Raw genomic sequence first — 24,846 nt, forward strand, 5'->3', positions numbered from 1 at the left:
TGCTTGTGTGATGACTATGTTGATTTTTCTAATCGTAAATCAATAGATTTGTTTGATTTGCCAACCCAGGTTTCTGATTTTGTAAAATCTCTCACTACCTTAAAAACTGTGCAATCATTATGTTGTTCTTCAACTGTTATGTTGTTCTTCAACTTCAACCTCTGTTTATTGCTCATTTAGTTTAAGTTTATTTAACACTGTACTGTTTGTGTTCTATGCAGATATGGCCCATGCTCTCCAGTGTCTCCCAGCATTGGTGAGAGAAAAAGACGACAATTTTCTGTTTTCTCACATGGTAAGATAAACACTTTTTAAACCAATCAAAACCTATGTAGTTTTCATTGTTTAAGTTTTGATTAATTTCAATCTGTAATTTTATAACTGCAGACTGGCAGCGATGACATCACAAGTACACCGTACCCAAGTATTTTTATCGATACTGATGAACAACCATTGATCTATCTTCACCGTACAAAGCTATGCACAGCAGAAGACCTAAAAGAAGCCGTGCTGTTGGTCTTCTGTTGTTACTGGGTATTCGACCTCGTGATCCCCAAAAACATTAAGAAAACAATCGAACTGATCGGTTTCCTCGCCGCTGACACAAAAGTACAAACAAACAGTGTACAAAACGTTATCAACCTTTTCTGCTAATTGCATTAATTGTTCATACCATAGACTCCTTAAGATAAGGACTGGAAGGTTACGACCTTGGGGTTTGTAACTTGAGTCCGAGGGTTAACTTGAGTCCTGGACTAAAATGACTTCTAGAGAAGCTAGAGACACATTCTTGGTATCCATATTAGGGTATTTAAGGATGGTGAGTTCAATAATGATACTTTCAACACCATCCGAGATCTATTTCAAGAACAAATATTATATTTTAATGTCGGATGGTGTTGAAAGTATTATTATTGAACTCACCATCCTCAAATACCCTAATATGGATACCAAGAATGTGTCTCTAGCTTCTCTAGAAGTCATTTTAGTCCAGGACTCAAGTTAACCCTCGGACTCAAGTTACAAACCCCGAGCATGGCAGGTTCCGGTTCTTATCTTAAGGAGTCTATGGTTCATACAGTTGTATTTCATGTCTTATTATGCAGGCTAAAATATGTAAATAAATTTCATTTTGAACAATTTTACTGAAAAAAATTATTGCATATTAGTGCCATCCTATGGGTTGCAGATTTAATAAAAAAGGGTGGAAACAATGGGTTGCAGATATAATAAAAAAGGGTGGAAACAGTGGGTTGCAGATTTCAACAAAAGCAACCTCAAGGTTGCTTTTGTAAAAACGCGGGTGGAAATGTGGGTCCACCTTTTCTGTTGCTTTATTTGCAAGGTTTCAGTTTACAGTGTATAGTGCTGTGAGGTAAGATGGATACCCTTTAGCACATGATGTCTGTTATAATACTGTTGGTAAGATTTTACCGCACACAATAATATATGTTATGTAGTTAAGTTAGATACTGTTAGCACAATATATTTGTTATATGGACCATTGGGGTGAAAAGAATGCCGTTAGCACATAATATCTACGGTTACCGTTAGCATATTATATCGGTTATGTTGTTCTTTGGAATAATAATGGAATCGGTTAGCACATAATATATATTATATGATTCTGTGCGGTAAAATGGGATATAGGCTACCGTTAGCTGCATAACATCTGTTATTATAGTACTGTGGTGGAGTAAGATGGACACCGCACATAATTTATGTTATATTGTTCTTCGGAGTACCATGGGATTCGGTTAGCACCTAATATCTCTTTCATAGTACCGTGGGGTAGTAGGTTGGATATTGTTGCACAGATTATCTCCATGGTTTTGTGCGGTAAGATGAGATACCGTTACCACATTATATGTTATATAGTCCTGTGGAGTAAGATGAAAATTGTTAGCATATTATTTGTGCTATATGGTTCTGTGGGATACCGTTAGTACATAATATCTGTTATAAAACAAAAGTAAGATGTTTACCGCACACATTCATTATCTGTTACATAGTTCTGTGGGGTAAGATGGGATACCGTTAGAACAAAATGTCTGTTGTGTAGTAAACTGTGGGGTGAGATCGTTACCGTAAGCACATGATATCTGTTATATGGGTGCCGGGTGGTAAGATGGATGGTTATATGGGTGCCGGGGGTAAGATGGATACCGTTAGCACTTGATGTCTGTTATATAATACTGTGGGTAAGATTTTTAGCGCACACAATATATGTTATGTAGTTAAGATAGATACTGTTAGCACAATATATTTGTTATATAAACCATTGGGGTAAAAAGAACGCCCCGTTAGCACATAATATCTACGGTTACCATTAGCATATAATATTGGTTATATTGTTCTTTTGAATAAGAGTGGAATCGGTTAGCACATAATATACAGTATGGTGGGGGAAGATGGGACACTTTTTAGCTTTATTTTCTCGTACCATTTAGTAGTAAACAAATAACATTCAAAGAATTATAAAACAATAACCTCACGACTTCCATAAACCGTCGGTAATTGTTTAAAACACGATTGGGATATTGTGATAATGTGCTGAAGGTGTCACATCTTCCCCCACTCAACTATATATTATATGGTTCTGTGCGGTAAAACGGGATATACCGTTAGCTGCATTAGAACTGTTATTATAGTACTGTGGTAAGATGGATACTGTTAGTGCACAATATGTATTATGTAGTGCTGTGGAGTAAGATGGACACCCTCTACATAATAATGTTATATTGTAAGATGGACACCCACATACTATATGTTATATTGTTCTTCGAAGTAACATGGGATTCGGTTAGCACCTAATATCTCTTTCATAGTACCGTGGGGTAGTAGGTTGGATATTGTTGCACAGATGATCTCCATGGTTTTCTGCGGTAAGATGAGATACCGTTACCACATTATATATGTTATATAGTAAGTTGTTTACCACACACATTATCTGTTAGATAGTTCTGTGGGGTCAGATGGGATACCGTTAGAACAAAATATATGTTGTGTAGTAGTGTGGGGTAAGATGAATGGCGTTAGCACATAATGATTGCCTAATATACCTGTATAGGTAAGATAGTTACCGTTAGCACATAATATGTGTTATATTGTACTGTGAGGTAGGATGATTACCGTTAGCTAGCACAAAATATATGTTATGTTGTTCTTTGAGGTTAGATTGGGTTCGGTTATACATAACATATATTATTAAAGGGGCATACCAACGAAAAATCAAAAATTGTTAATTGATAGATATGCTCAAATGTGATCTAAAGGTACCAATAAAGTTTCAAAATACGAAACAGCGTTTGAAAAAAATGAGTTTCAAAACCGCAAATTCAACCGCTGGAGTAAAAAAATTGGCCGTGGCACAATGCATGGGAATTCCCATTAGAAAGGGTTATACTAATTTACAGGAATACGGAAATACGGGAACGACGGGAATCGCAACCTAATTTTCGGGAATACGGGAATGTGTTTTAAGCCTACACCAATTACGGGAATGTGTTTTATGCTTGTTTTAGGTATTTACTAGTTACGAGAAGGTTACGGGAATGTGTTTTAAGCCTATTACAGTTACGGGAAAATTACGGTAATATGTTTTATGCTTGTTTTAAGCCTACACCAGTTACGGGAAAATTACGGGAATGTGTTTTATGCTTGTTTTAGCTATATTGGGCAATGTTTGCTTAGGTGTCCCATCTTCTCACACACTACTAATATTGGGCAATATATGCTTAAGTGTCCCATCTTCCCCCACACTACTATATTATAAGACGAGTATGTAAAAACACTAGGACATCATTTATTGTTTTGTACAAGAAAAATATGTTTTCGAAAGACCAACTTTAGCAGGTAAACAACATTTGCGAACCATTTTCTACGTGTTACAAAAAAAAATTGCAGCTGTTTTTCTTTATTTCCGCTGCAGTTAAGATCTTCGCATTCACCCCCAATTTAGCGGGTTTGGCGCTTTGCCGATTACACTTTCGAACTCCTGGGTTTCTATTGTGATTACTGCTTCTTCTGCATCTTGCCACACTTTTTTTGCTTGTTTTTTTACAAGGCTTAGCGGTTTTCTTGATTTCCTTTTGTTTTTTTAGGTTGTTTATTTACGATTTGCTTTATCCATTCTCTGGTCAACGTAGACGAGATAGAGTTGGGCTTAGTGGAAGTTGATTGATGATGCTAAATGCGTAAGCAATGACATGTACCCAACAATCAAACGAATTTGTTTGCTGAGGTACGCCAAGACAAAATACAAATGACCAGTCCTTCATTTCTGTTGATGTTCCTGCTATGGCGTAACACACCTTCACTATCTTAAATGTTGCAGCAAAATGTTGTTGGAGCGAAGAATCAGTACTATTTAAAGAGTTCGTTGATACAATTTGTTTTGTTTTGAAAAATAAAAGGCAAAATAGTGAAAAACTATTTGATACGAGGTAGTATCATCTTCTTGATATTACTGTTGGCCAAGATTTTGTTGTACCACTTGTCCTCGCAAACGTCTAGCAGATTCGCCGGTGGCTGTTTCACGAACGTGACATTATAACATTCTGCTATAGGAGGTTTTCTAATGAATATGTTAGGGTGCTTGCACACATAATGATGAATGAGTGCCGTCCCGTCATTGACCTCGGTAGCATCAAACGATCTCCACACGCTCCTGTGCGCCGTCCAGCGGGCAGAAAATTTATTCTTGGTTTGGCCTACATACGGACTATCGCAAAATTTCCAAGTGGCCACGTATATGCCGTAGCATTTGCAGTTGAGGGTTTGTGTGAGGTGTACCGTACCTCGTGGCGTGGAAAGTTGCGTGTTGGGGCTGACCATGCTCGTTTTGTGCTGGCCGTGCATGCCACAGTGGCCACATGGATACGAACCGGGAGATTTAAAGTTATCTTTCCCATGCGCAATACGCCTGTAGTTCGTCAATATATTTTGGAGGTTCGGTGGTTTTCTGTAGGTAACGAGAGCATTGTGTTACAATTGCCTCTCCTTATCTATTGACTAGGTGTGGGAAGCTCGTAGCCCAAACCAGTATTGTGGGATGTTCCTTGGTATCTGAAGTCGTGTTGAACTGGTGTTTCCAAGTTTCAGCTTGTCTTAGAACATCGGTGACTAAATCTTTAGGGAAGCATGATGCTAACGCCTTAGATTCAAGTCGGCGCAAACTGTCACTGAAATCACTGTACCTTTGATTAAGTCGTCGCAGTCGAAGGGCCTCTGAAAACATAATAGATCTGAAGGTGGCTCGCGGGTGATGTGAGGAACCATGTAGAAACAGTCGTTGTGACGCGGTGGCTTTTTGTGTAATTGCGCGTGAGGTCCGGCGCCGTGGCTCAGTGGTTTGGGCGCCTGAATCGAGAACCGAAGTGCCCCCGCTGCTCGACGGTGGTACTAACACTGATCGGCGTATGTGTCCTTGGGCAAGACACTTAACGGACATTGCTCCAACCCAGCGGTCACTAATGGGTTGTCCAAGTTACAGTCATATACAGGAAAAAAACAATTACCCACAAAGTTGCATATATGTGGTGACTCGCTGCCCAGACGAGGATAAATCTTCTGTGGAAGCGTCCGGTTTTGACGTTGTGAGTACGAGTGTAGTTCTCAAATGATGTTCGCGAATCGTGTTAGAACGAGTTCGCAGAAATAGTCCGCAGATGGAGTCCTATATTTACGGGTCAAGAATTGGGACAGAAAACAGGACTTGGTCGGAACGGAGAACGAGTTCGCAGAAATAGTCCGCAGATGTAGTCCTACGGGTCAAGAATCGGGACAGAAAATGGGACTTGGTCGGAACGGGGAACGAGTTCGCAGAAATAGTCTGCAGATGGAGTCCTATATATACGGGTCAAGAATCGGGACAGAAAACGGGACTTGGTCGGAACACTGGAGACGGAACATGATAACAAGAACTTCACTACCGCGAGCACCTCACTTCCGGACGTACAAGGGTGTTGGGGTAATGGGCCAAGTCTGGCCTAAATCCCAGGTTCTCACGGACCTCACCCATACAAAATAGAATAGAATAGAATTGCGCGTAATGAAATTACATGGTGACATTGGGTCAATGACATGGTCCACATCTAGAAATTCAACACGTCCGCCACATTCCTTTGAGTTTTACGAAATGTGAGTTGAAGGCCATACCTAAATCAAACTAATTCCATTTAAGTCGGGACGTAATAAAAACGATAATCTTATACCTTATTATCATTTATCGTAATTGAAACATTATTTTTAAATAAACATTATATGATTAATATTAACTTCTAACATTACCTAATTATTGCGTGATTATGGTTTGTCTAAATTCATGATGAGCAAACGTTTTTAAGCGACGACAATGTTAACCAGTGTAAGTTTACAAGTCAATACATGGTACAGCAGTCGTACAAAGCGTATTTACACAAATTCTTTACCAATCACTCAATTCTCATACGACATACATCCGTAAGTTTCATTAGTTATAAATTATAATACATGTATGAATGCATTCTGCCTACTACTCAACAGTCACCAATGACTAGAACCCGTTTTGTTGGTTACTTCTGATTTGTTTTTCCCAGTCGACCGTTGTAGTGAAATGGTTAATTAATATGGTAGGGTGGGGGAAGATGGGACACCTTTTCGTTTAGTTTTCTCTTTCCAATTGGTAGTAAACAAAGAACAATCAATGAATTATAAAACCGTATCCTCACGACTTCCACAGACCGCTGTTAGCTATTTAAAGCACGATCAGGCAATTTGGATATTATGTATTAAAAGTGTCCAATCTTTCCCCACTCTACTATTTATGCCAATTAATTGAAGCCGTGCTTATTCATTAGATATGGGATTTCTTGTATATATAGTACTGTATAGGACAAGATGGTTACCGTTAGCTCATAATACCTGTTTTGTAGGGTAAGATTGATCCCGTTAGCTAGCACATAATCTGATATTGTCTTATGAGGTAAGATGGGATTCGGTTAGCACATTATTGTACATAGTCGTATGGAGTAAGATGGGATACTACCGTTAGCACATGATATTTCTTATATAGTTTCTGGGGTAACATTGGAGGAGATACCATACATAATATATATATTTTTTATAGTACTGTTGGATAAGATGGATACTGTTAGCACATTATATATGTTATATAGTTCTCTGGGGTAAGATAAACACTGTTAGCATATAATATGTAGTTACAGTTTTGTGAGGTAATATGGCTACCGTTATCTATGTTATATATTACAGTGGGGTAAGATGGTTATCGTAAGTATATGATATCGGGTTTAAATTGTTCCTTGGAATTAAAATGGATTCAGTTAGCACATAATATCCGTTTTAAAACACTGTGGGTAAGGTGTTTACCGCACACATTATCTGTTTCATAGTTCTATGAGGTAAGATGGGATACTGTTAGCACATAATATCTGTTATACAGTGCTGTGGGGTAAGATGGATACCATTAGCACATCGGTCTGTTAAATAATATATTGGGTACGATTTTTACCACACAACATTTGTTATATTAGTACGGTGGGGTAAGATAGTTACCGTTGGAACATAATATCTTTTATATTATACTGTAGGATAAGAAAGATTCCGTTAGCTAGCACATAATACTTGTTATAAAGTAAGATGGATATGGATAGCGTTAGTACATAGTACCTGCTACATATTTTTCTGGGGTAACATAGGATACAACACAGAATACATATGTTGTATAGTACTGTTAAATGTATAGCACAATATACTCGTTATATGAACCTGAAGGGTAAGAAGAATACCGTTAGTACATAATATATGTTATAAAACAAAAGTAAGATGTTTACCGCACACATATTATGTGTTACATAGTTCTGTGGGGTCAGATGGGATAAGTCGGATAACGTTAGAACAAAATGTCTGTTGTGTAGTAAACTGTGGGGTAAGATCGTTACCGTAAGCACATGATATCTGCCGTGAGGTAAGATGGATACCGTTAGCACTTGATGTTTGTTAATACTGTGGGTAAGATTTTTAGCGCACACAATATCGGTTTTATAGTAGTATTGTGGGATAAGATGAATGGCGTTAGGTTACCGTTAGCACATAATATGTGCTATATTGTACTGTGAGGTAGGATGATTACCGTTAGCTAGCACAAAATATATGTTATGTTGTTCTTTGAGGTTAGATTAGGTTCGGTTAGTACATAACATAATTCAACCGCTGGAGTAAAAAAAATTGGCCGTGGCGCAATATGCATGGGAATTACCATTAGAAATGGTTATACTAATTTACGGAAATACGGAAACGACGGGAATCGCAATCTAATTTTCGGGAATGTGTTTTAAGACTACACCAATTACGGGAATGTGTTTTATGCTTGTTTTAGGTATTTACTAGTTACGGGAATGTGTTTTAAGCATATTACAGTTACGGGAAAATTACGGGAATACGTTTTATGCTTGTTTTAAGCCTACACCAGTTACGGGTAAATTACGGGAATGTGTTTTATGCTCGTTTTAGGTATATTGGGCAATATATGCTTAAGTGTCCTATCTTCTCACACACTACTAATATTGGGCAATATATGCTTAGGTGTCCCATCTTCCCCCACACTACTATATTATGAGACGAGTATGTAAAAACACTAGGACATCATTTATTGTTTTGTATAAGAAAAATATGTTTTCGAAAGACCAACTTTAGCAGGTAAACAACATTTGCGAACCATTTTCTACGTGTTACAAAAAAAAATTTGCAGCTGTTTTTCTTTATTTCCGCTGCAATTAAGAGCTTCGCATTCACCCCAATTTAGCGGCTTTGGCGCTTTGCCGATTACACTTTCGAACTCATGGGTCTCTATTGTGATTACCGCTTCTTCTGCATCTTGCCACACTTTTTCTGTTGTTTGATGATGCTTAATGCGTTAGCATGAAGTTGATTTATGATGCTAAATGCGTTAGCAATGACATGTACCCAACAATCAAATGAATTTGTTTGCTGAAGTACGCCAAGACGAGATACAAATGACCAGTCCTTCATTTCTGTTGATGTTCCTGCTATGGCGTAACACACCTTCACTATCTTAAATGTTGCAGCAAAATGTTGTTGGAGCAAAGAATCAGTACCATTTAAAGAGTTCATTAATACAATTTTTTGTTTTGAAAAACAAAAGGCAAAATAGTGAAAAACTATTTGATACGAGGTAGTATCATCTTCTTGATATTACTGTTGGCCAAGATTTTGTTGTACCACTTGTCCTCGCAAACATCTAGCAGATTCGCCGGTGCCTATTCCACGAACGTGACATTATAACATTCTGCTACAGGCGGTTTTCTAACGAGTATGTTAGGGTGCTTGCACACATAATGATGAAGGAGTGCCGTCCCGTCATTGACCTCGGTAGCATCGAACGATCTCCACACGCTCCTGTGCGCCGTCCAGCGGGTAGAGAATTTATTCTTGGTTTGACCTACATACTGACTATCTCAAAATTTGCAAGTGGTCACGTATATATGCCGTAGCATTTGCAGTTGAGGGTTTGTGTGAGGTGAACCATACCTCGTGGCGTGGAAAGTTGCGTGTTGGGGGTGACCATGCTCGTTTTGTGCTGGCCGTGCATGCCAGAAAGGGCTTAGTGGCCACATGGATACGAACCGGGAGATTTAAAGTTATCCTTCCCATGCGCAATACGCCTGTAGTTCGTCAATATATTTTGGAGGTTCGGTGGTTTTCTGTAGGTAACGAGAGCCTTGGGTTGCAATTGCCTTTCCTTATCTGAAAATTTGACGAGGTGTGGGAAGCTCGTAGCCCAAACCAGTATTGTAGGATGTTCCTTGGTATCTGAAGACGTGTTGAACTGGTGTTTCCAAGTTTCAGCTTGTCTTAAACATCGGTGAATAAATCTTTAGGGAAGCATGATGCTAACGCCTTAGATTCAAGTCGGCACAAACTGTCACTGAAATCACTGTACCTTTGATTAAGTCGTCGCAGTCGAAGGGCCTCTGAAAACATAATTGATCTGAAGGTGGCTCGCGGGCGATGTGTGGAACCATGTAGAAACAGTCGTTGTGACGCGGTGGCTTTTGTGTAACTGCGCGTGATGAAATTAAATGGTGACATTGGGTCAATAACATGGTCCACATCCAGAAATTTAACACGTCCGCCACATTCCTTTGTGTTTTACGAAATGTGAGTTGAAGGCCATACCTTTGAAAAGTTTCTTTAAGGGTCGACTCGATTTCCGCAGTGGTACCATCTCCAAACGATATGAATAAGATGTCATCTATATATCTTTGGAATACTTCAGCCTTCTTTAGAACTGGACAAGCAGATAATAAAATGAAGTGCACAGCTATGTTGGCCAGTGAGACGGAGTTGTTATTGCCAGTCACAATCCCTTTTTTCTGATTGTAAAAGGTATCGTTATGCCTTAACACGACATTCTCAACACAAAACATAGTTAGTTCGACAACGGCGCTGATACCACGTGATGGGAAAGTGGAATGATTGCGAAGTGCGCAGTACAATGCTTCTCTAATGAGGTTCCGTTCCAGGTTGGGATATAAAGCTGTAACATCTCCCGCCACAATATGGAGTGTGGATTCTTTTAACCTGCCCTCGATGTTTTCAGCTTCCCGTTCTTCCCATTTAATAAGAACTTTAAGGTACTCCGTACTGTCTTGACAATACTCATCGATCAGTGATCTGCAAAAATCAATGCTAACGGGCTTAAGAAGGTGTTCCAAAAAAGCTGTGATTCTCGACGTCGCGATATTGGCAGCAGATTGAAGGAGGCGCACAGGATGTCCTGGATGGCAGTAGTAGCAAGCTGTGGTGGCAGTAATTTATGCGTTTTGAATACAGGGGCGGCTTCATTGCTACAAAAATGTTTGGCCGTGCATCCCCCAACATGAACATATTTGTGACCAAAGCGTTTCATACCAATTACATGATAAAGCATTTTGTCATCAATAACGTTTAGATATATATTTCTCTCTACTACTAGTGGTTGGGCTTGATTTTTTTTGGTTAGGTTTTCGTAGCACCAGATCATTATACTGCATTTCACTATACTAGAATCGTTCAACTATATGTACATCAGATCAGGGTCAGATTCGCGGAATTTATTACAAGTCATAGACTTTATTATGTTTTAATTTTCGATTGAACATGGCTACATAATATGCTTAGTGGTTGGGCTTGATTTTTGTTGGTTAGGTTTTCGTAGCACCAGATCATTATACTGCATTTCACTATACTAGAATCGTTCAACTATATGTACATCAGATCAGGGTCAGATTCGCGGAATTTATTACAAGTCATAGACTTTATTATGTTTTAATTTTCGATTGAACATGGCTACATAATATGCTGACTCAGCACTTTTTTATATTAGTTAATTTTTAACGCTTTTTTATATTAAAATGTTCAATATGTCTGACTGGTACCTGCTGTACCATTTTATTTTTAAAAATGTCAATTGTTCGTGGTAAATATTAGATTTGAAAAATTGCGGGGTCAGCATAATCTGGTATGTAGTTAGGTTCAATCGAAAAATTAAAACATAATAAAGTTCACACTTTTATATTTTTTTATATATTCACAAAAAGAAAGCATTCATTATACCAAATCCAAAATAAAATTCGAATTTTCTTCAGTAATTTAGAAAATAAAAAAAGGCTCAAAGTTAAGTGATTTTTTTTGTTTTGGGAAATCCCATGCATTGTTAAAACAGCCGAATTTTTTTTACTCCAGCGGATTTTTTTCACGCATTTTTTTAAAAGCTGTATTATTTTAAGAAATTTTGATGGTACCTTTAGGTCACATTTGGGCATATCTCTATCCCATATACAAACTTTTATTTTTCGTTGGTATGCCCCTTTAAGGTCCTGTATCGTGTGCGGTAAGTTGGAATATCGTTAGCACACAATAACTTATCACAGAAATCAATAAAACATTTTTAGACGATTTTTTAAAGTAATATGTTATTTGTGAACATATGCAATCGGTAATTTTGATGTCCGCTAGTGCAGTGCACTTCAACCGGTGTGCACGACCAAACTAATCCTGGGGTGCACCAGTGCAAAAGGCTATACAAGGGTGCATCACAAACTTCAAAAATTTTAGCAATAATATTCAGTTTTGATCATTTTTAACAAATTTAGCCACTTTCCCACAGTTTTTTATATGAATTCTATATCTTGCATCACTGAAAATTGCGAAACTAGTCTTTTCTTTAACTGCAAACTACCTGCTCCTAATGATTTTGATTAGCGATGCCTTTCAATTAAACTGGGACGAATTTTCGTACGCAGTTCTTTAATTTTACGTTAAAGTAATCAGGAGTGCAGGAGTTTGTCGCAACAACTTTAGGGGTTTACCAACCCCAAAAAAGGTTGAAGAGCACTGCTCTGGGCCATTTATTGCTCTTGTGGGCCGCAGTTTGGGAACCCCGAGTTATACGATCATATGTGCATTTTTGTTTAAAAACATTACCATGTTTACATTTGCTGTAGTAGGTGACAGCGGGCCATGAGCAACATTGTAGGTAGACGCGCTGCGTTAAGCTTTTGCCACTGTAGCGGATCAGAGTCTGATGGCTGCGCAGGTTCGCGAAAATATGCCTCAATTTCGTCTTCTGGTGCGACTACTGTTTGCTTCTTTTTGTCTTTCCAGCTCAATTCCTTAAAGGGGTCAAATGTATGTGTATGTGCTTCGTTTGTACCTTCACTTTGAAGATGTTTTTCGAAATCAAAATTTTTAGCAGCAAACCCTGTGATCTGTCCTTTAAGACGATCGTACACTTCTTGCCTTGTGGCATCATTGTCTAATTTAAGAAACTTATGTCGCGGATCCGACACTAATGTTAAAACAGGCAAAATCCTATTTATGCCAGTTAGATGCAAAAAAACGTTTACCAATTTGTTATCGATCAGCTGTTTTGCAATGAGCGGTTGCACCACTGTCAATATTGCATGACCCCATTTGTCATGTTGCAAGTGAAAATTCACAACCACTTACCACACACTGTTAATCATATCGGATATCTCCAACGGAAATCTTAACCGAATACCACTTTAAAAATAAAACAATAATATACATGTGTGAAAAATGGTACAAGTTTGCAATTGTTATCCATATTGCATAGTGTCAGTTATCTACCTTATCCTACCAATTTCTGGGAACTAGTACCTCTTCTTCCTGAAAGACCGCCTCGAAACCATACCTATTCAAATAAAATGACCACCTTTCTGCCACATTACTAAAATTTACAAATACTACTAATATTTAACAGAATAACCTAAAGTCAATAAACCTTTCATTGCGCTTAGATGTGCCCTTTCAAGGTCTAAAATGCTCTTATGCCTGACAGCTGGCACAGTAGTATTCCTTTCCATTGACTTTTTGCGTGAAGTTGTGAAAAAATGTCTGCTTATGGCTTAGATCCTTGTCTTAATCTGTTGGCACGTATGTTTTTTTCTGGTGATGTCATTGCTATTAAAATGAACTTCGCAGATTGCAGTTCTACATTATATCAGACTATCACAATTCCATAATAAATTTATTTCAGAATTGTATCACTTAATTGAAGAATAACATTTTTCTAACTAGGTACTTTCTTGGACTCAAGTAAAAAATTGTGCATTTTGGTATATCTACAAAAACTATCAAATATAAATAAGATTTATACATTTCCTCTGTTAGCACATCCTTTATTTTATCACCAGCCTGTGTACTGACTGATAAAATTAGTGAGCGTGTCTGTCTATGTTTCTTTTCTTCCTCGGTTTTTCCAGTTGCTGGACGCAGAATTGTAAACAATGAGTGTGTTGCATTTATCCTACGCCTGTAACTACAGCCAGGAACAGCACAATGTTGCAGGCATTTTGACTTATTATACAAACGATATTGTCCTAAATTGAAAAAAATGTGGCAAACAGTAAAAGAGCATTTAACAACAACGTTGTTAGATGCGTGCTTCGTCTATGTCGCATTCACAAATTCAAGCGATCTAAAATATAGCAACTCGCTGACTTTTCCGCAAATATAGCAACTCGCTGACTGCTTTGCCTTAAACTCGAAACGACTAGCTTTACGCTTTGAACTCATATCAATTCTAATAAGATAATGAACAATTTATAAAAAAACACATACAAATGGATACAGTAAAAATGCTGGACGGCTCCTCGTTCGCATGCCAGAAAAACGATTATCTCCTTTTACTTTAAATTTAAAAATCATATAATACGTTTCTTTTTAACAGAAGACTAAGATACTAATTAAACAGTAACTTTATTTACAGGAGTGAATACCATAAGGCAAAACAGTATTACCACGTCTACGTGTAATTGGTTAGTGTCGCAATACCGCTTGTTACATGCAGTCATTCATACGCCGATAAAGGCAATAAAAGAATTATCTACGTAACAATATTACTTGTGACGTAACAATGTTTCATATTTAGACACATGTTAAATTTGTGTTTTATTGAGTTAGAAACAGAATTGTATTATTATTTACGGTTTTGCGGAACAACGTGCATACGAAAAAAAATTTAAATTTAAAATATTTGTTTCGGGTAAAATATTTCCGCATTCGTTACGCATTTCCGCGGTCGCGGGAAAATTGTACACTGGCCACTCTCTTCACCTAAGGGTGGGGCGCAGTTCGCCCACTCCACCTGCTAATCTAACCCTCCACTTCCTTAACTATCTCCCCTTCCAACTTCCCTCACAAAGCTCCTCCCCCCAAAGTAGCACCCTCGACCCTACGGCCTGTAAAGCTCGAGTCCCCATCCCCTCTTTCCTACGCGGCGACTGTGAAGTCACCTTTTTCATCATCCCCTCCGTTAATTTTTATAGACCCTACCTCTCCTACCCCCTCAGGATGTTCTGGCGTAACCGGAACATCCTCCGTCACTGCTCCCTACACAGGGTCGTTCGAGGCTTTGTCCGAGAGCGACTCGTCCCCCATCCTCGGTCAAAATCGCCGGCGAGGACTCCCCTTGAATTCCTCTGCGAGTTCCGGCTCGCGGGGGTCTTTCCCGATCCTGGGTAGGTCGTCCCTCCGACCACAGCGTCCCCCCGTCCGTTCGCTCGAGCTCCCCCATTCCTAACTCCCCCAGCGTCCGTAAGCTCCGTGGAGGCACACTTGTCTGACTTGTTAGACAGGGTGTCATCCGGAGAACTGCGACCGCTGTCCCCCACCCTGCCTTCTTCAGGCTTTTTTGGCCCTCGGTTGCCACCCCCGCGGCCGAAAGGCATCTCCTTCAAGCCTTTCCTACCAACCCTGTAGAGGTTTAAAAATCGCGTCCTTTCCCTGCCTCACAGAGGGTTAGGTTGGCTGCGACGCTGAACCCTAATTATCAGCAAACCTCCCCCCCGTCTACTCCGAGTTTTTCCCCAGTAATCAAACCCCCTAAATTCCCCCGGTCGGGCGCCAAAGTAAAATCTAAGTCCAATCCCCCCGGTGCCCGACCACGCCGTGCCAAGCCAAATGAGCCAGGGACCGAGTCGGCATCACCCGTTGATCTCGACACTATTATTAGTAGTTCGGTTCTCCAGAAAACAGAACCCCGGATTTTTTTTACGAGCGAAAGTGGCCCGTGAGTATCTTAAGTATTCACGAGCGGGAGGATTTTAATTTTTTTAAATTTGACCGGGATCTGGAGTATTGGACGCAGTTGCTTTCAGGCTCCCAGTCGCGCGTCCTACAATCGTGGTGCGGCGAACCAAGCGATGAAAAACCGCGATTCCGGCCGTAAGGATTTCGATCCCCGGCCGGTAGCAGGCCACAGTAGTGGAGGTGGCACCGAGCTCGGTTCGCGGCCACGATACCCTAAGGGCGCACGTCTTCGTGCCGACTTCTGGAGGGACATGAAAGGGACGGTCCGTAAGTTACTTGATGGTTCGAACGGTGAGCGTCGCTGCGGGATTCCCCTCGATATCATAGAGCGGAAATTCCGGAAAGTATCCATGCCCGGCTGGATCGCCCACAGACGGTACGCGGCCGACGCGTCCCCGTCCCTAGTAATCCAAGCTGAAGCGGATGTTGCCATCACCAGTGAGGAGGTTGAGGCGGTCCCTCAGTGGCCTAAACGTTCAGTCCGCTCCGGGCTCGGTTGGCCTCTCTTATCGATTTTGGAAGGGCCTCGATCCTAGTGGTCGATTGTTGTCGCGCCTTTTGGAAATCGTTAGGAGGCACGGTCGTATTCCGGACGCTTGGCGGACTTGTAGCGTCACCCTGCTCTGCAAAGATGCTCAGGGTGACGTTCAGGACGTGGGAAACTGGAGACCGATCAGCATCTGCCGCACTTTGTACAAATTGTACGCGGCTGTGACCGCCAGACGTGTTCAGATTGGGCGAAACATGGCGGGGTGTTCTCGGCGCCCCAGAAAGGGTTTATGCCAGTTGACGGTGTGTTCGAGCACGTCTTCATGTTGGATACCGTCCTTTCCGACGCCAAGCTGAGGCGCAAGAATCTTCTTGCCGTCTTCCTTGACGTTCGGAAGCGTCCGGTATGAATGCTTGCTCGAAGTTCTTCGGTACGTCGATGCTCCCCATTACTTGGTTAAACTCGTGAGGGATATTTACACCGGTGCGACCTGCCGTGTTAGATCATCGGCTATTGAGACCGGTGATATGTGATCGAGGTGTCAGGCAGGGCTGCCCCCTGTCTGGCATTCTTTTTAACCTGGTGGGCTGCCCCCTGTCTGGCATTCTTTTTAACCTGGTAATAGAGGTGCTAATATCGGGGCTCAGTGCCGGGAATGATGGCTACCGGATGGCTTGCTTAGGTGGTAAGCTCACTCAAGTCCTGGCCTACGCTGACGATTTGGTGGTAGTCACGGAAAACCGTGATCAGATGCTACGTCAGCTGGGTGTGTGTGAGGAATTCGGCCGTTGGGCAGGCCTTGCATTCAATCAACGGAAGTGTGGCCTGATCGGCTGGAGGACGTTGCGGGGAGGGAGGAGGGTCGCACTGGAGGAGATCCTCTGCTCCTTAACGGAGTAGAGATGCCCCTGTTGCGGCCCGGTGAACACTATAAATACCTTGGCGCCATGACTAGCGTCATGAGTGTTCCCCGCACCGGATCCCAGCTGATTAAGGAATTCCGTGCAAGGCTCCAACGGCTGTTTACAACGTTCCTCACACCACACCAGAAGCTGATCGCTCTGAAACGGTTTCTGCTGCCAAGTCTCAGCTTTTATCTGAGGGTTCGTCCGAGAGGTCGGTATGCAGTGAGAGCAGCATACTTGACGGTCGCCCAGGGGTTCAAGATGTTAACGTCACCCGACGGCACAGTGTCCGCGACGGCTTCGGCGCGCCTGAAGCTCTACGCCGCTAAATTTGGCGGCCTCACTGAAGCAGGTCCTTCGGACTAGGCGCGTTATCTATCTGGTGATGACGTCAACGGGAATAGCACTCGCAAACCCGGCGCCAACCTGCCTTCTGGCCTGTGGACTCGCGTCCGCTGTGCCAGCAGGCAGTTACGTGCTGTGTGGCGCGTTTGCCCGGGAAAAGGCATCACTGTGCGGGTGCGTAAAATTCTGTGATTATCTCCCGAGACCGACGGAAGCTCATCAGATCCTTCCACGATTGCTCTAATAAGCAGTGGTTGCTTATTAGAGCGGTATTGCGAAACCCAACTTGCCTGTCCACGAGATTAAAGGGTCCCAGGCGTTTTCTAACATACACACACAAACAGAAAATGGTGACACCAGCTTACTGATTAAGACGTAGTTTTACACACGGCATATGTTAACTGTGTGGTACAAGCATGTACTATTATTCAAACTGTGTGGTACAAGCATGTACTATTATTCAATCTAAAGACCTCAGTAAATTTGGGGTGAATGTTTATTAGACGAACAAACGTGAGGATGCTGCCCTCCAAACACAGAAAATGAGGACTTTATGGAATGAAACACATGTGCGAATGCAGTAACACGAAAGAACGTTTTACACTGAAAAGTGGCGTCTGTTCGCTGAACGGCCGACTGGGAGTTTCCTGCCTTGTTGGAAAAACGCAAGATATGTCGCTTAATCATAAACACAGTTACGCCAGATGGAATAGTTACGCAATGCGACTGTTTAATATTCGATCTTTACGCATAAAGTTAATTTGGAAAACCGTAATATATATCTGTGCTCGAAACACGCTCAATCGCTACATAGGCTGCCACCACTCGAAATGTTTTCATAGCGCGCATATTGTTCATTGTACCTCATCTTAAATTGATCGTCGTTACTTCACTTTTCACGACAGTTTGTAGGTTGCAGAACGGCACCTTTTGTTTTGTAGCATGTAGGCTAGGCTCGATGAGGAGATTTGATGTATACTTGCTCGTGCCTTTATGATGAATCATGTGAGGTGGCCAGATATGCAAGCGCTCGGTGCTCCAGCGGCAGATTAACTGAAAATGCTATTAAAACGGTAGTAAGTAAATAATACGACGTTAACATAATATGTTTAAATAATCTTAGGGACAGAACGTTATGGTATAACTGCAAAATAGATATAGATTAAGGCATAGGAGAAGAAATAGGCTTGTGGGTCACGTAGACCATGGCCTACTCAATACACCGAAACTAATAAAATGCCCTTTATAATACTGTTACGTCACGGTTGATTTCCTTCATTTTGAATGCAGTTTGCAATTGTTGGTAGGTTTAATACCAGTTGTAGGTTGTTTTAACTTACAGTTTATCACAGAACGTATGGCAGAGATATTTTCTTGGTTGGTTAAAATCATACCAGACATATAAAGCAGCGCAAAATGTTTATTTAGCATAAAGTTTATTTACCATAAAGAGAGATGAGCAATTAGATTCCGTTTACCAACACAGAAAACCTACGTTTTGGTTATATTTAATCGAGTAGACAGGCATTTGGCAAGTTTTATAATGCAGCACACCTTCATAATTTTATTTAGATTAAATTTGAAGCCACCAGAATTATTAAGCATGGTCAATAAGTGAGACCATCAACACTAAATATTCCAGCCACTTAGAAAGCTTCCTTCCAAGCGAATATTTCAACAAGATCAATTTCCCGAGCTTGTTGAAAGAGACAAAGTCAAATCTTTCATGGACTTTTCTGCTGATCACTGTCCAGGTTTTCAATTTCACCGATGTGAAACACACGCAACATACTATAAAATGAAGTTTGACTCTGAAGGATTTCCTTCCATATACGAGGCAATAATCACCATAGACCCCAACTTGAATGAATTGCAATATAAAAACATCCCTGTGCCTCTTCCAAATTGGTTTACTAATTTTAATAAAAAGTGCAGATTGGAGTGTTTTTCAATGTTGGCCAATTTTTCTAGTTACCTCTCGAACATAGAAGATTCGTTGGAAAATAGAAACAACATTGTGACAGAATTAAACAACAGAAAGTTGTATGAAAAAAAAATCACAGGACCCATATTCGTGTGATCTAATTCGTTTTTCACTTTTGTTGAGGTACACATCTGTACAAGCTTATAAATTGTTGCTGCAAAAGTTTGCTTTTCCATCGATATCCTTGCTACAAAAGTTAAAAAGTAAAAACGTCGATGCAGTGATAGCCGTTAAGCTTTATGAAAGAACAGGGTGGTATTTCAAATGATGTTGCGTTGATTGCTGATGAAATGTACTAGCAGAAGTAAACTGGATTGAAGAAGTCGGTACCGATTGTTATCAAAGCATGCCCTGAAACGAAAGTGGATGGTAAATGAAAGGCCGAAAAATTTATTGATTGTTTGTCTATTCTGAGTGGGCATGGTTTTTCTGTAAGGGCAATTGTTACTGATAATCATTCTGCAAGCGTTCGAGAGATTTTCAATTGCTCAAACAATTACAACCAGGAAATGATTTGTACATCCAACACCATCCTCCAGTTGTGTTTCTTTGAAATTACAGAGACAGTGGTTGGAACAATATTCCTGGTTGACATATAGTGAAGTAAAGCTTGAGGCCTTCTGTAAAATATGCGTCGTTTTTGCCCCAACACGAGCTGGCTGGAGTGCATTAGGCACTTTCGTTAATCACTCAAAGATAAATATCAAAAAAGCTGGAAAGCTAATAAAAGAACACTATCAAAAAGAATACCACCGAACGGCTCAAGCTCGAGCAGAAGGGTTCCTCACTTCATAGAACCCATCAACAGGAACTGTGATTGAGCAAATGGGTGGAATAGTACGACAGAATCGAGAATTTTTTAAGATTGTCATCGATACCGTGAAATTGTGTGGACGTCAAAACTTTGCACTGAGAGGTCATAGAGATAGCGGCCCTTTAAGTGTAAATGACGGAGATTTTGAAAGTGGTATAAACGAAGGGAACTTCCGAGCATTGCTACGTTACAAGGTTTCTTCTGGAGATAAAATATTGTTAGATCACATTAAAACTTCCCCGCGTAATGCAACCTACATTAGTTGGCAAGTCCAGAACGAAATTATTAATTTGTACGAGAGCAACATTCGGCAATGCATCGTGAACAAGGTGAAAGATGCGGTCTTTTACTCAGTTCTAGCAGACGAAACTAGCGATGTTTCGCTAATCGAACAACTGTCTATTTGTGTCCGTTATGTGGAGGTGGCCAACGACAATAAACCAGAAATTAGAGAAGACTTCTTGGGTTTTGTGGCTGTGGAAAATATGTCCGGGCATGCGCTTGCTAATTCAATTATTGAAACGTTAAAGATGTGGGGGCTCGATCTATCCAATTTACGCGGTCAAGGATATGATGGAGCGGCAAACATGGCAATGCAGTTTCGTGGTGTTCAAGCGCACGTGCTGAACAAATATCCGCTAGCGACATACACACACTGCAATTCACATGTTCTAAATTTAATTGTTTCACATGCTTGCAAAGTACCTTCAATTGCTCGCACTTTTGCGTTTATCCAAGATGCAGCAATTTATTTCAAAACCCCGCAACGGCAAAAGGTTTTAAGCTCTTCGATTGAAGCTTTAATACCCAGGAATAATCGGCCACTGCCAATAAATTGTATTATTTTTACATTACATTGAGAAATATTATTTTTATTGTTTAGGAAATCAAACCAACATCCTACTCACTAAATTGTATTATTTTTACATTACATTGAGAAATATTATTTTTATTGTTTAGGAAATCAAACCAACATCCTACTCACTTATTTAACATTTAATAACGTTTTTTTTGCAATTACATTACATTGAGAAATATTATTTTTATTGTTTAGAAAATCAAACCAACATCCTACTCACTTATTTAACATTTAATAACGTTTTTTTTTGCAAAACAACTCTAAATCTTTGTTGAGCTACATTCTTCAATACTCCACGCCTCGGATTCGCTGAAGGATTCCCCAAATACTGCAACTGCCAACAAAGCATCCAGTCTTAAGTCTAGTTTAACGGATTTTGGTCTCATCTGCCGTTCAAGAATTTTGGCCAGTGTTTTGTCATACTCTCACCGACTGTCCACATCGCATTGCAAGGTAAAAGTGTTGACTTAATCTCGTGCTACAACATTCTCTCCACGAAGCTTCAACAAATAAAAAGTGTGAACGAAAATTCACGGCAATTTTTTTCTGAATTGTACCATCAATGTCTTGACTTCGCATCGAATAATAATATTTTAACAAATCTAATACTACCTCGAGGAATTCAGGCCGCAACAGCAGAAGATCATTTACACGATTCCGTTTTTAAACCATTCATAGTTGACATATTAAAACAAATAGAAGAGCGGTTTTCTGTGTTGTTTCAAAGGGCAATGACCTGCTTTCGTTTGGTCCCAAAGCACTTGCTTACCACGGGTAGTATGTATTTTAAATTTATAGTATTGGCTTATTTGAATTGTATACAGAAACAACACCTTTCTCCTTTTTACAGATTTTACAGCAGTGGACGAGCTGGTAAATTGGTATAAAGCTGATTTGACGGACGATGTGCAGGAAACATTTCATTCTGAAATAACTTTCTGGCAAAATAAGTGGAAGATTTCAGATGCTGACAGCCTGCCGGTAGATATTTTAACTTCATTGGCTTCCGCTAATCCTGGCTGAGTTCTTTCCAAATATACATACACTTCTGAAAGTAAGTAGCGCGTTATTTCTTTTTCGTTAAGTGACCTTTATCCACGAACGATTTGTATTTTTTAGATAATAGCGACCCTTCCTGTAACAACATCATCGTCGGAAACATCGTTTTCAAAGTTAAAACTGTTGAAAACATACCTTTGCAGCACAATAGGACAGGAACGCGCCTATACGGTCTGTCATTGCTCGCAGTTCATCGGGACGTTAATATCGATTCTGACGAAATTGTTATGCAGTTTAGACAGCAAAAAGCAAGAAGACTAAAGTTACTTGTGTAAACGTATTCTTTGTATACAAAAAAACATTTGAAACTTACGTTATCGTGTAATAAAAATCTCGTTTTCGTAAAGGTTTGTTGGTTTCGTTGGTTGAAAAACGAAGCATAGTCCACAGCCTCGACGTAGTGCATGTTTTATTTAAAACGAACCTATACGTTTTCAAGTCATAGCCGCATAACAAAATTTAAAATTTAATTTTCAATTCCCCCCCAAAAAATATTATCATTTTTTTTTAAATATATTTTTTTTATAAAAGGGGGGGTCGCGACCCCCGAAATCCCCCCTGGCTGCGCCACTGCATGTGCGAAAGCAGTAACAGGAAAGAACGTTTTACACTGAAAAGTGGCGTCTGTTTGCTTTCCTGCCTTGTTGGAAAAACGCAAGATGTGTCGCTCAATCATAAATACAGAGTTACGCCAGATGGAATAGTTACGCAATACGACTGTTTAATATTCGATCTTTATGCATTACGAAAAGCTAGGGACAAAACGGTAGGACAGCAAGAGTGTATAAGCAAAGCATATATACTAAAAGCAATGACGCTCTTTACCGCCGTTGGTGGATTTGCCATTCTTCTCAGCTTTACGAGATTATTCACCGTCACGCATGGTTGCCTATATTAAAGCTGCAGAGAAACAATTAGTTAATTACTGAAGTTACACACAAATGTCTTTCTTGGAAACTGAATCTGCTTTAGAGAGTTTAATATTGGAAATTGAGGTCGATGTATCCGTTGAAGATGAGACGGAAAATAATGCAGGTTTGCTGTATGTCAGTTTAGATGATTTGTGGATGAGAGCTGCTGAAAAAGTGAAAGAATATTTACCAGTGTCCCCAATGCAATATCAGTTTTTGGGGGATTAGATAGGTATTTGCGCCAGTCCAATGACATAGGATGTTATGTCGGGAATATATGCAACATTTCTGACAGAACGAAGTGTGAATTGCTGGAATCACCTTGGATTCCTTCCGATGATTTTGTCTTGCCTCATTCAACACATCAAAAACAGGGAAAGATTGAGAAAAGATTTTTAAAGCACTCACATTTGAAAAAAATTCCTTGGCTTGTCTATTCGGATGTTGGAAAGGGGATTTTTTGCAAGTACTGCTGTTTATTTGTTGTCGGCGGGATGGGAGGATCCAATAAACAGGTGCACCTAAAAAAAACTTGTAACAGCACCCCTGACACTCTTCGCAAAACTTTTGGGCAAGGACGGTGAACTTGTTAAACACGAACAGCAGCAATATCACAGAGATGCTGTCGAAGCCGCAACGGACTTTTTGCGGATGTTTTTTGAACCGAGGAACGACATCGCCAATAAAATTCGCTCGCATCGACTTCAGCAAGTTGAGGAAAATAGGAAGCGGTTAAAACCTATCGTCGAAACCATTTTGTTACTGGGCAGGCAGAACATAGCTTTTCGGGAACATAGGGACCACGGCCACGGAATTATTGAAGAAGCAAAACCTTTGGTCAACGAAGGCAATTTTAGAGAACTTCTAAGGTACAGAGTTGCTGGTGGCGATACTGCGCTGAAATGTCATCTAGAGAATGCAGCGGCCAACGCAACATACATCAGTAAAACTGTTCCAAACCAGTTAATTTACTATTGCGCAAAGGAAATTAAAAGTGTCATTCTCGAAAGAGTAAAAAAGGCCAAATATTACTGTGTAATATTCGACGAAACGACGGACATTTCAAACTCTTCACAATTGTCGTTGTGTGTGGCATATGTGCATAACAACAAAAGACGTGAGGATTTTATTGGTTTTTGCGATGTGCATGAAAGTTGTTTTGAAGGCGTGTCAGCTAGATTTAGATTTTAGGTCCATGATTATATTTTTAATTTCAATAGAATTGCTTTACATTTAGCAATTTATACTGCAGGGGGTTTTCAACTAAGATACTGATATAATAAAAAAATAATATTTTGAAAATATATTCGAAATTTGGTCATTTGCACTTGGTGCTAATTTATGAGAAGTGGCTTGTGCCAAAAACAGTAGTAATACCCAATTTGTAGCAAAAATAAAAACTGTATTAACAGTTATTATTAATTTTCTGTTATTACAAGTTCATATACGTATGTAGGATACAATATTTATCCATTTATGTTCGAACAATACTCATTCTCGTTCAAACAATACCAATTTAGGTAACATGTTAAATATAGCAGTAGGGCAAGAAAAAGAATGTTTAAACTTTGTTCGAACAAAACTCATTCTCGTTCAAACAATACCAATTTAGGTAACATGTTAAATATAGCAGTAGGGCAAGAAAAAGAATGTTTAAACTTAATTTTCAAAGCGTACAGGTATTATTTCGTGTTATTTACGTTATATTCCTATTTATAAAAACACTTAATAATTAAAATTAAAAATGATTTTAAACTGTCCCATTTTTTCCTGTGTGTTTTCGAATTTGTAAAATTTCAGTTGTTATGCGGATCGCTAAATAACTTTTCTTGTGTTTTATTAGATTTTATTAAATTGATGTCAA

General features: G+C 39.8%; 2 protein-coding genes, 1 long non-coding RNA gene and 2 pseudogenes across 3 annotated transcripts; 3 read left to right on the forward strand and 2 right to left on the reverse strand.

Moving 5' to 3' along the window:
• Window positions 1-195: 195 nt before the first annotated feature.
• LOC149724239 (uncharacterized) lies at window positions 196-811 on the forward strand. The gene is made up of 2 exons (XM_089893201.1): window positions 196-295; window positions 388-811. Exons 1-2 carry the CDS (start codon window positions 224-226, stop codon window positions 652-654), a joined length of 339 nt encoding a protein of 112 aa, XP_089749327.1. The 5' UTR covers window positions 196-223; the 3' UTR covers window positions 655-811.
• A 3,620-nt stretch (window positions 812-4,431) lies between these two features.
• Window positions 4,432-5,504, reverse strand: LOC149724240 (uncharacterized). The gene is made up of 2 exons (XM_089893229.1): window positions 5,015-5,504; window positions 4,432-4,983 (listed from the first exon to the last, which is right to left on the reverse strand). Exons 1-2 carry the CDS (start codon window positions 5,450-5,452, stop codon window positions 4,432-4,434), a joined length of 990 nt encoding a protein of 329 aa, XP_089749355.1. The 5' UTR covers window positions 5,453-5,504.
• Window positions 5,505-9,134: 3,630 nt separating this feature from the next.
• Window positions 9,135-10,835, reverse strand: LOC149724241 (uncharacterized; annotated as a pseudogene).
• A 3,759-nt stretch (window positions 10,836-14,594) lies between these two features.
• Window positions 14,595-17,723, forward strand: LOC149724242 (uncharacterized; annotated as a pseudogene).
• Window positions 17,724-17,825: 102 nt separating this feature from the next.
• On the forward strand, window positions 17,826-22,604 carry LOC149724243 (uncharacterized). The gene is made up of 3 exons (XR_016386735.1): window positions 17,826-21,465; window positions 21,863-22,066; window positions 22,132-22,604. It is a non-coding gene; the product is annotated as an uncharacterized LOC149724243 (long non-coding RNA).
• Window positions 22,605-24,846: the final 2,242 nt, after the last annotated feature.

Source organism: Ciona robusta, unplaced genomic scaffold (genome assembly GCF_009617815.1).
Source record: "Ciona robusta unplaced genomic scaffold, ASM961781v2 AP042737.1".
Classification (NCBI taxonomy): Eukaryota; Metazoa; Chordata; class Ascidiacea; order Phlebobranchia; family Cionidae; genus Ciona; species Ciona robusta.